The sequence below is a fragment of the Periophthalmus magnuspinnatus genome, chromosome 10 (genome assembly GCF_009829125.3).
Source record: "Periophthalmus magnuspinnatus isolate fPerMag1 chromosome 10, fPerMag1.2.pri, whole genome shotgun sequence".
In the NCBI taxonomy this organism is placed as follows: domain Eukaryota; kingdom Metazoa; phylum Chordata; class Actinopteri; order Gobiiformes; family Gobiidae; genus Periophthalmus; species Periophthalmus magnuspinnatus.
Window position 1 is genome coordinate 28,834,000 of NC_047135.1, and position 12,253 is coordinate 28,846,252.

A 12,253-nucleotide genomic window follows, 5' to 3' on the forward strand; every position below is an offset into this window, starting at 1 on the left:
TCTGCCCTTTAACCACACATCCATGAATAATGTACTGTTGTCCTCTGGGATTAGTGAATGTTTACTTTTTATCATCATTGCTTGTCCCTGCTCTTGTCAGCTCTGCCTATTCTCTGGTGCAAACTTGATGTTTAACTTTCAATGATTTGAACACAGTTTGCTAATGTACAGTAAACTCAAGTACATCTATGTTACAGCTGTGGCCTTTAATCAGTATTTTTGACACATAATTTTTTGGAAAAAATCTTCAGAATATATTTTGAATGGCTTGAGACACAAAACTCTTAACTGCTTAAACCCTCTGTTATATCATGGGCTTGTATCTGCCTAGGATTTTTTTTTTTTACTTGTCAGTTGAGTCTCTGTGGATGGCCAGAACATGAGCTCAGCCTACACTTAAAGCATGCACTTAGGTTATTACAGTACAGGAGAGGGCTTATCTCCTCTGCCCAGTCCGTCTTTTCCCTGAGAGCTCCTCCTAAGGTCCATATGAGGGAACCGAGCCAATAAAAGACACGAATCGCTCTCCATTCCTCTCACCACGTTTTTCTTAATGGACTTTATTGATAGCGAAATAATAGTCGTGTTATTGGATGTACAATTCAGCCTTAACCTTCCTTGGCTGGGGTCTCGTTTTTATGAAGTAGGAGGAGTAGGGAATTTTACTTTAGACATTCATCAATTGGAAAAGGAATGTGTGTTGAAAGAATCATTTAAAAGTTGAAAAAATCTAATTTACTATGTTTAATGGTTCTTTTATTGTGTTATATTTTATCTTTGTGCTTCTACCTTCCAGTTGTATCCCAAGCTGAAGCCTTGAAGGAGGAGAATGACTCTCTGCGCTGTCAGTTGGACGCCTACAGGAACGAGGTGGAGCTCCTCAAGCAAGAACAGAACAAAAATCAGCCCCAGAGAAGTGAAGAAGAGAATACGCACTCACAGCAACTCAGCTTCCTCCAGCAAGCTCTACAGGGCATGCAGACGGTACATACACTACACAGACTACATACATATACACACTGCACACACACATGATAAAAGCTCTGCAGGTAGACTGACGGACTGGGGTATTTTCAACAGATAAGGATATTGTGACTTTCTATCTGTGCCAAAGTTCTGTTGAAGAACAGGGGCAGTCAGGTGAACCCACTAAGTTTTCTCTGCTATCTTAAAAAAAAAAACCTCAGCTGTCATTTATTTATAACCTGATGCTCAAAGATCTCTGAACAGTGCTGCTGTCTGATCCCAGAAGTATTTGAAACTCAAGTCCTGGTATAAGAAAGTTTGTTAGAATGGCTTTAAGTGGATGAGACTGTTATGTGTTGTGATTCACACAGTACTTTTGGAACAAACGCAAAACTATTAAACCATTTCTAAAAGGCAGTAATCACAATTTTAAACACTGTGGTGCTTTTAAAGAAAACACTGACCACACATATCGTTTAGTTTAGTTTTTTGTTTTTTGGCATGTGTCACTGCTTAATTGACAAAGATTAAAATAAAGCACAACTTAACCAATTACTACTTTACAAAATCTGAGATATTAGTGTTGCATCGCTCTAGCTGACTTTTCCACAAATGCTAAATTAAATATTTAAAAATAAACACTGAAAGTACCCAACTGTTGTTTCAGCAACTCTTAAAAATGCGTGAGGACTTGAAACAGCGTGAGTCAGATCTGGAGAAGAGTTTGGACGACAAACAGCAGCTCAAGAAAGAAGTCCAGACCCTGAAGGAAGGTCTGCAAAATCTACAGAATCTACAACACACAGAGGGAATGCAGGTGAGAGATTAAATATTATGTATTTTATTAAAAACAATCTTATTTATTTAGTTTATATCCATCTTTGGCACATTAAATCATCATTGGGAGCCAGGTGAGATAACTGACGCATTTGTTTTAACATCCTCCACTGAGACGAAGCCTGTGGGGAGACTTTGTACAGGCTGGACTGTGTTGCTTGACCGAGCTATTAGCCTGTTTGTGTTGGCAGACGTGTCTGGGGAGCGGGAAGTCTTTACGTCTCAGGTCTGACTGCTGTCCCTGCGACTTGGCTTTGACTATTTCAGGAAACCAAACTTAAGAAACTCAAGTTAATGCATATAGATACTGTGGCACGTCTTTCTCTTCTGTCATAGACTCAGAAACATATCAATTAAAACATGGTCAACCGTTCCCAGCACAAATGCATGTTACCATATGTTTGTGTAAATGAGCAGTTAGCTTGTTTCACAGTGTATTTCCCTCATATGTTTCTAATGTGTTACAGCTGGAGACGTCGCAAGAAGACGACAGAGGCGCAGAGGAGAACGCTGATCAAACCGCTGTAAGTTTTGTCTCCTCTCATTCTGCTCTACCATCTCCAGTCACAGTACTATCCAGATAAAAGACAAAATATCATGTTCCTATCGTATTTGTATCTCTCATACTGTGTCTTGGATGCATTTAGCCAACTCAGATCTTCTAACTGCATTTGTTCCGCTTATTTATGAGGTATTTGTTATCTATTGAGCGTCATCACAAACAGACCTGGAGTTACAGTATGTTTTGTTTCATTCACACATGTTGAACGCACAAACCCTGCATATTTTGGCTGAGTCGTTCTCCCAAATGGAAAACACTCTGTTCCACCTTGTGATGTCATGTGGTAATACAGGAAGTGCGCCACTGTGTTTTTAAACTCCATGCACCTCCACTAGAATCATTTGGATAATTTCAGCCCTGGAATTGCCTATATCTACTGAGAAAAAGGTAAAAGGTATCTGTTAACTTGTAAAAATAGTTCTTCATGACATCACAAGGTGGAACAGAGCATTTTGAGTCCGACCCTAATAATAAAGGATGACTCATACGTGTGTGAATGAAACAAAACACAACTCTGGGTATGTTTTTTAATGAGATAACGACATTATAACGCTCACCCCAGTACGTTTTGTGTAATAAAGTGGTGTTGTCTTTATGTTGCAGGACGTGTCTGTAGCGTCCACAGTGGTGTCATGCAGTCAGGAGAAAGAAGCTCCAACAGACAGGAGTCCACAGAGCCCTGTCCAGTCAGAGAGAGAGGCCCTGCTAGTCGGTGAGATAACTACACCACAAAATAAACCCAAATAAATCAAGTTCTGAATAAGATATCAGATGGTCAGTAAAATATGTATGTGTGTGCAGTATAGGTTTAATTTTGTATGAGGTCTGGCTGGGTACATACAGTTCATTTGTCATTTATATTTTACTGTGGGCCACCTCTGGTTTGATCCAAATATGAGGAATGTGGGTGTGTAGCCATCCAGTAGAGTATGTTTAGAAGATCTTAGCAATGTCATCAACTATAGATTGTAGTTATGGTTTAGGCACCACTTGACGCTACAATTTGTAATTAGACTGGGTGATCCGGCCCTCTTGTGTTCTCATATAACACCATACTGCAGTGTGATAGTCTGCTGCTGCTATAATCTATGACACCCGTGGACCATTATGTTATAATTTGCTAATATTCAATCGCAATTTTCATCTAGAACAACTACATAAAAGAAACAAGTACGCTGACGTCCACGTTAGAAAAATGCGGTGCCCAATGGGACCTGACTTCAGTGTCATCACAACAAAATGCTGCATGCTGTCAGCCCCTCCTATAGATAGCTGCAGATCACGCTAGCGAGTAGTGTTTTTTTATTTATTTTTTTCATTTGCACCGAAATGACTACATGACTATGCCGAATCCCACATGTATCACTGACTAAGAAAATAAAATTGAATGAAGTAAGTACAGAGCAGTGGGCGCGGTGAAAACAGGGATTGATCAGCAATACGGCGCCTTGAAAATAAGTGATTAAAGATTGCTCAAACATCCACAAGTCACTCCGAAATACAACTTTGAGAGGGTAAATGAGAAGGAGAAGCAACTATAACATGGTTAAAACTCTGAAAGTTGATTTCGCATAATAGGTCAGCTTTAAAAGACACGTATTATCCCCTTTTAAGAGTTTGCAACATGTGTAACAGTTAACAGTGTCCCCTTATCATTACTTTACTCAGTGTTGTATTTCTAATCCTACATTGCTCTGCATGTAAGACTTGAGGGCTCACAATTCTACCCCTTGTCTCCTCTTACTCCTCTGTACTGACTTGTTTATTCAACCAACACAGTCTACAAGTCGTACATGTAGGGTTCAAAAATGTCACATAGCTCTTTCTCAATATCTGCTGGCTGCTACAGTGAAATGACACTATAAAAAGTCTCCATCTGCAGTTTTGTACAGAAAGTCAATGTACCCATTTCATTAATTCTTGTAGATCAATAATGTGGCATACATACAGTGAACAGATGTGAAATAATGATCTATGTGTGTTACAGTTCAATACTAAATATCCATAAAAAAAAAAAGAAAAAAAGTTGGCTCATTAATGTACTACTTGCACTGGATCCTTTTATGATACAAAAATGACTAAAACAAACAAATCTGAATGTGCCCCTATTCTGAGCTGTGTCAGGTTGGCATCGGTGCACAGGGAGTGGGAGGGTCTGCTCCACAAACGTCTGTGCTGTCAGCCTCGGAGCGGATCTATTGGCGCTTCATCACAAATAAACACAGACAGAAGAACTGCTCCAGTGGGCAGATTGATTTAAATACAGCACCATTATATTCCACTGTAGCGGGCTATGTAAGGTGAAGACTGATGTTTAATGCATGTGCAGTAGTCCAAGGCTCGTTTGCTGTGTGATTGTAGATTATTATTTCTTTCCTTTCTTTACATTTTATAAGCGTGACCTTTTTGTGTCCCCAAATACGAGATAAACACGATAACAGTTCTAATGCCGATTTATTCAGATTGATTTCCCATTTATTTATGTTACAGTTTGGTGCTTTGGTTCTAAAAAGGCTCTCTCTGATCTGAATCCTCACTATATAAACTCCAGCGCCTCCAACCAATCATTAACCAGTGCTGGTGCAGCCTTTGCAGCTCAGTGAGTGAATTCTGGAGGTTTTAGGCTTTCACATGGCCAATCTATATACTGACAATGAGAAAAAACATGTGTGTATCTGTCCTATATGTGCAGGTGATTGTAGTACCTTAAAAAAAATAAAAATAATAGTGCAGGCTGCGTACAGTTCCTTTACAAATTGCTTTCCAGAAATTGTGTGGTTCAAACTCGCTTTGTAATAGTGACCCTCGTTAATATTGGTTCATGAGCGTAGGTTAAGGTTGAACAGAAATCACCTGACCCTCTCTTTGAGCTGACACGGATGTTCAAAGCTGAGGGAACACAGCTTTGATGAGAGATAAGGGCATCAAAGTGATCATCAAATCCTCACTAATCTCACTGCACAAATACAAGAGTCTGTACCAGCTCTGAGACTGAGCAGAAGACGCTGCTCCTGTTACAGTCACATGCACTGCTCTGTCATTATGAAAACTATTAGACAATAAAGGGACTTCTTTTGTCTCTAATGTGTTTTGTTTGTTGACACGCAGGAATCATCTGCACGTTTCTGCACGTTCACCCGTTCGGAGCCAGCCTTGAGTACATCTGCTCCTACCTGCAGCGTCTGGACTCCAAGGTAACAGGCTTAAATCAATGAGAGCTCCCACTGCTCATCACAATTACACGACTACATGCTCACTTAATGCTACAGTACAGTGTCAGGGTCCCATAGAGCGGACAGGAGTGGGCCTCTTGTTGTGCACTTATGTCATTTGGTCTATCCAAGCCAGTCCTTCAAAATATTTATTGCACTGCAGCATATTGTAATTTGCTTTTTTTTCCCTTTTGAGCAAACGAAAGTAGCACTATGTAACGTTTCCAGTCACCTGCTTGTCTCTATGAAGTATCATATTGCCTGGAATCTTACACAGTATAGGAAGAACTTATCTTTCACACATTTATTCAATTTATTCCATGTTCTAATGCAAGAACATGGAAGAACAAGCGTTTTACTTGGGATTGGACAAGATCTCATGTCAGAAGATCCTTGGTGAGTTATCCCTCTTGAGAAGCTGTTACAAAAAGGAGTGCAACAATGACCACAACAAAAATAAATTAAAAACGGTGAAACCAAACTTATGAACGGGATTGCATTATTTATTTTTTGTATGTCAAAATCGTGTTGACCTAATCTCGTCTCTCTTGTCCCATTTTGTGAAAACTGGTTCTTGTCCCACCCCTAGTTTTTACCCTAAGAAAGATAAGTCTAAGTTAAGTGTCATTATGAGACACATTTCAAGCAAAGCAATTACATTTCCATGGAGACAAGCCAGAAGAGTTACATAGTGCACCTTTAACCTTGTAGATAGTTGGTCCTGACTCTTGAATCTTCTGACACTTTTTCATTTGCAGCTTGTCTCTCTGAGCCCAGCCATTTATCGCCATATTTCTGCCGAGGTATTATGGCTATTCCTGCCACTTTGAGGAGCTTTCAAAAGTGCCAACTGTCAAAGTCACCTCAAAAATTGTAACCCTGACAGTAATGGGCATTTTAGCTTTTCCTCAAAGACGTAGCTTTGGAGGAAAGAACAGGCAGGTGTCAGAGCGTTCATTTAAAAGTCACAATGAAGAAACATTCTATACTCAATACAATGTGTGATGTACAGTATTTTTGCAATAAGTGAATTTGTCTCATTTGCGTGTGTGTGTGTGTGTGTATGTAAGTAAAATAAAATAAAATGCAGTAAATATAAAATATATGTAGGTTATTCATCCATGAAATAAATTTTCCTCTCTCCAATATAGCTATTTTTAAGGAGCATTATGTAACTTTTCTGGTGAGATTCTGTTAACTGCAGATGTTTTTGCTTTGTCTGGAATGGCAAGGCTTTGTATAGCACAATTCATACACAAAGTAATTCAAAGTGCTTTACAGAATAAGAAAGACATTAAAATCACAATACAAACATCGTTCCTCAGAGTGTGAGATGGTTCATATGGCACTAACATGTCGGAGATGTACTTTGCTGCTAAGCCATGGAGAGACTTGTTCACAACCAGAGCTGCTTTAAAGTCTATTCTCTGAACCACAGGAAGCCAGTCCAGAGACCTGAGCACAGGACTTATGTGCTCACACTTTCTGATTCTAGTCAGGACCCGAGCAGCAGAGTTCTGGATATACTGCAGCTGTCTTACTGCTTGTTTGGAGACTAGACCAGCGAGCAGGCCGTTACAGTAGACTAACCTACTGGAGACAAATGGATGAATCTCTCCAAGTCTGGCTTAGACAGTATATCTTTGATTTTTGCAATGCTTTTAGATGGCAATGTTTGTACAAGTATGGCATCAGTTTATATTCCTCAAAAATATCTTGGAAAACCCGAATGGTTACAGTGAGCGAGGTTGCCTGTCCACAGATCTTACCTGTTACTTGGCCTGGTGACATCACCTACGTTTCAGCATGGAGATAGATCCCATAGTATGGAAAATTCTGGGCAAAGAGCCAACAGAAAAGTCTCATAGTACACCTTTAAATTGACATGTCCCTAATTATTTGTGCATTGTGTGTTGACAGATCACCACGAGTGAAGTGGAGGCACTGCTCTCGCGGCTGCCCTGCACCTTCAGACAGGAGCTGACTGGAGTAGGAGCCAGTTTAGAGAAACGCTGGAACTTCTGTGGATTTCAGGGCATCAACAGTTTATAGACTACTCCCCAACAAGGAAACATGGGACATTATTCTGGTACGAAAGACTGACCGAACTGAACAGGGGGCTGACAACCTGGAGACCATCCTTCTTAAAACTTAAACCTCTTGTTTAGATGTTTATGCCATTTGTAAAACTAAATAAATGAATTTAATTATTGTTGACTGCTTTAGTGAAATGCACATGGTTCCCTAGTCTTCTTTCAAGCATTACTTTAGGTTAGGGCTAGGTGACATAGGCCTATTTTATTTTATTTTTTGTTGAATTGATTGATGATGATTTTTTTATTTTATATGATTTGACCTTATTAAAAATCAATTATAAATAGTTTACAATATAAATATCTGAATTTGAGATGTTATTACTATCAATTTGATGCAGGCCTTTCCATTGAAAAGACCCCAGTTTCTCGTACGTCTGTGCACCTCAATCTCACCAGTGTATAATGGTAACTCACAGGGATGAATGTGGAAGTGGATATGTGCATGTCTCTGTTTCAGCTCCCTCATTAACCGGCCACAATACCTTGTCCTGGGGTCTAAAATTACAAGAATTTGGAGAAATAATTTGAATGATTACGATATTTTTGCAGCCTGTGGGATGTCATGGTCAGTCTCAAAGTTACACCAGAAATTTGTATTATATTATCTTGGTATTAGGATTTTTGTGCAGAATATGTGATTTTTAATAAACATATTTTTTCACTACATGCTGTCCTGCTATTTTGATTCATTAGTGGCGTATTGGACAATAAATGTAGACGGCATTGACAGAATGTTAGGTATTCCAGCCCAGGTTCACAACTCTGGTAAAGAACTACATGTTAAAAGTTTGCAGTGGTCCAAAGTTATTCTTCACTTGCCTTATGCATTTCAAACATCCAAGGTATTCAACACAATGACCAGAGCAGAGTTAACAACAAAGATAAAGCTAACAAGAACTTACATGCTAACCAGTGGTGGAAGAAGCAAAAAAAAAAAGGAAAAGTATCACATGAAAAAATTGAATTAAGTAAAAGAATTAAGTACCAGTTTAAAAACGTACTTAAAAGGGGAAAAGTAAAAGTATTTCGGGCAGATTTTGAGGTCTAATAAAGCTTCAGATGTGGTGAATTTTGTTCAATAGACAAAAAGTAGTTGGTAGTTTTTTAAGCTGTTTTTATTTGTATATTTGTGTTTGCTCAAACTATGAAAATGTAAAAAAGACAAAAAACCCTCAGTCTTTTTCAACAGATTCCAAGCAATAATAAAAAAAAAAAAAACACTTTTACTTTTCAATCCTCTTCAAAAATGTAGTGAAGCAGAAAGTACAGATACTGCTCTCAAATGTAGTGATGTAAAAGTAAAAAGTATCCACCTTAAAATGTACTTAAGTAAAGCACAGATACCTAAAATGTATACTTAAGTACAGTATTTTACAACTTTTACTTCATTATGTTCCATGTACCATTCTAACAGCACAAACTAATAATAGATTACTGGTTAATGAATCCACTTTTATACTTTTATATTCTTAATAAAATAACTGGAAAACATATGCATTAGTCCCTTCTTCACAGATCTGATCTATAACATGGCTTGATCGCATCCCGTTTGTCTCGTGAAATATTCCAACCAAGCAATAAAAAGCCAGTGCAGTGGACCCCTCACCAGAAAAGTTACACAGTGCACATTTAAGAACTCAAAGAATTATATTTCATTCACTGTTTGTAAACAAAAGACTAAAACTGTAATAAATGCAGCGTGGACAGGGGACCGCAGCATTCAGATAGCTAATGGGAATGGGCTTTTACATTGTTTACAAAAGGAGAGTTAAAGCAGCATGAATGTCATTTCACACATTCATATTCAAATATATGCAGCCCAAACAAAGAGCTATGTTTGATGTTTGCCTTGATTTTATGCAGATATGCCACATTATACAGTGTTTGTATGATTGCAGGCATCTATTCTCTGTTCACAGATCTCACTGCTGATTACAAAACAGACTCTCATTTGCATTGGGACCTTTACAATGAAACACTGCAGCATCATGTACAAAATCAGCACTGACCTCATTATGCCGCGTATTCAATATAATTAACATGGCATTTGTCCGGCAGTATTTTTTAAGAGAAGAACACCACACTGTAAGATTTGGAAAAATAGAACAAAGTTAACCTCGATTATATGATTCAAATTTTAGTCAGTTTTCCCTTGACACAACAGGACCCCATGACCCCGTGACTGCACAAATTCAACAGAAATGGGTGAAAAGTACACTCAAGGCTGGCTATGTCAATGTTTTTAAGTATGTACCCCACAATGAGCTACAATTGTGTTCGATAACAGGTATATTCTCATTAAATGTTCCACAGTTATCTCTCTTGCATTTATTCAATTACACTGTTTTTATTGCTTAAAAAAATTGAGAAAAACATGTGTTGTTACTGTCAGTACGTTCACCTTTCCACAGATCTGACCTGTACCTTAACACAAGGGGCATTACCTGTGTCTCCAAAAAAGGTTGCCACACTGTACGATATTTCGAAAACAGCACCTTTATTTTATTTACTTTTGATTTAAAAAGGAACACTGCATTAATCGAAAAACTACTTCACATTGGTAGATCCTTTGTCAGATGAAAATAACGACAAAAAGTTGTAAAAAAAAGAAGTAAATTATACACCAAACTGATTCAGATATACAATTAACACTTTTACATTGTCTTTCTGCTTTTGTACTGTTTGCTCTGGATAATAATAACAACGTGATAATTCATTTGACGCAATTAAGTAGAAAAAAGGAGGATTTTATATAGTCCTATTCAGCTCTGGAATTTGAATATGCGAAAGACAAAGATATTTCTAAGCACCTGCCTATGCATGTGTCAGATGTGTCAAATAGATGTAAGGCCTTTCATTTCCATAATATTAAAGGTCAAACGGGAACAGCTCGTCCTTTCTCTCACTTTTGTGTTCGCACGTAAAAAAAAAAAAGGAGGTTAGTGGCTGACATTAACTGCAACCTTATCAAGAGGAGTTATTTCAGTTCAAAACGCTTTTATAATTATAGTAATGTAATAGTAATCAAAGTTTTGTTCCCTCACTGTCCATCTGAAGTAAAGGCAATTAAACACTAAATATGTGCGTATAGTGTTTTAATGGCATTGTCTACTGTTCTTAGTCATTCTAGTCTCTTTTTTTTTCAGAATCAGAATCAGAATCAGAAGACTTTTATTGCCATAGTCTGTGAACACAGTTCACAAACTAGGAACTTGATACGGTGAAAAAGTGCAACATAAACACACTGAATAAATACAAATACAAATAAGAGCATGCACAAAGTTAAAAAGATATGCTTAAAAAAATCAAATGAAATACTTAAAGGGAAAACATATGTACAATAGCAGCATCAGAACAACAGTGCAAAGTGGCTTATTAAAGTGACCGGTGTTATAAAGTGTCCAGTTTAGTGCAGATATTATAGAGTGTTCATGAGACAAACAGCAGAGGGGAAGAAACTGTTCTTATGGCGAGAGGTACTGGTCCCAATGGACCGTAGCCTCCTGCCAGAGGGAAGTGGCTCAAATAGTCCATGTCCAGGGTGAGAGGTGTCAGCTGCTATACGGCCTGCTCGCCCCCGAGTCCTGGAGACGTACAGGTCCTGTATAGATGGAAGGCTGCAGCCAATCACCTTCTCAGCAGAGCGCACAATGCGCTGCAGTCTCTGTCTGTCCCTGGCAGTGGCCCCAGCGAACCACACAGTGATGGAGGAGGTGAGGATGGACTCAATGATGGCCGTGTAAAACTGCACCATCATCTGGACTGGCAGCTTGCGTTTCCTCAGCTGCCGCAGGTGGAACATCCTCTGCTGGGCTTTCTTGATGAGGGAGCTGATGGTCGGCTCCCACTTGAGATCCTGGGTGATGCAGGTGCCCAGGAAGCGGAAAGAGTCCACAGTGGTGATGGGGGAGTCCGTCAGGGTGAGGGGAGGCAGGGGGGCTGTGACTTTCCTGAAGTCCACGATCATCTCCACTGTCTTCTGGGCGTTGAGCTCCAGGTTGTTGCTGCTGCACCAGGACACCAGCCGGTCCACCTCCCTCCTGTAGGCAGACTCATCGCTGTCCGAGATGAGTCCGATGAGGGTGGTGTCATCCGCAAACTTAACCAGTTTGACGGAGTCGTGGCTGGAGGTGCAGCAGTTGGTGTACAGGGAGAAGAGCAGGGGAGAAAGTACACAGCCCTGTGGAGATCCTGTGCTGATAGTCCGAGTGTCCGAGACATTCTTCCCCAGCCGCACGCGCTGTCTCCTGTCTGTCAGGAAGTCAGTGATCCACCTGCAGGTGGAGTCAGGCACGTTGAGCTGAGCGAGCTTGTCCTGGAGCAGAGCAGGGAGGATGGTGTTGAATGCAGAGCTGAAGTCCACAAACAGGATCCTGGCGTAGGTTCCCGGGGAGTCCAGATGCTGGAGGATGAAGTGAAGGGCCAGGTTAATGGCGTCGTCCACAGACCGATTGGCTCTGTAGGCAAACTGCAGAGGGTCCAGGAGGGGGGAGGTGAAGGACTTGAGGTGGTGCAGGACCAGGCGCTCAAATGACTTCATGACTACAGACGTCAGCGCCACAGGTCTGTAGTCATTAAGT

At 39.8% G+C, this 12,253-nt stretch overlaps 2 protein-coding genes across 3 annotated transcripts in view; both read left to right on the forward strand.

The window, feature by feature from the left end:
- The window catches only part of LOC117377553 (ecto-NOX disulfide-thiol exchanger 2-like), a 60,151-nt gene extending 52,346 nt beyond the window's left edge, over window positions 1-7,805 (forward strand). For both annotated transcript variants that reach the window (XM_033973997.2, XM_055224897.1), the window contains exons 10-15: window positions 797-984; window positions 1,634-1,783; window positions 2,271-2,327; window positions 2,969-3,077; window positions 5,474-5,559; window positions 7,498-7,805. In XM_033973997.2, the coding sequence (XP_033829888.2) occupies window positions 797-984; window positions 1,634-1,783; window positions 2,271-2,327; window positions 2,969-3,077; window positions 5,474-5,559; window positions 7,498-7,629 (722 nt within the window). In that variant the 3' untranslated portion in view covers window positions 7,630-7,805. The remainder of the gene's footprint in view (window positions 1-796; window positions 985-1,633; window positions 1,784-2,270; window positions 2,328-2,968; window positions 3,078-5,473; window positions 5,560-7,497) is intronic.
- Window positions 1-12,253, forward strand: part of LOC117377552 (ecto-NOX disulfide-thiol exchanger 2) — a 137,048-nt gene that overhangs the window by 52,175 nt on the left and 72,620 nt on the right. The window lies entirely within an intron of this gene.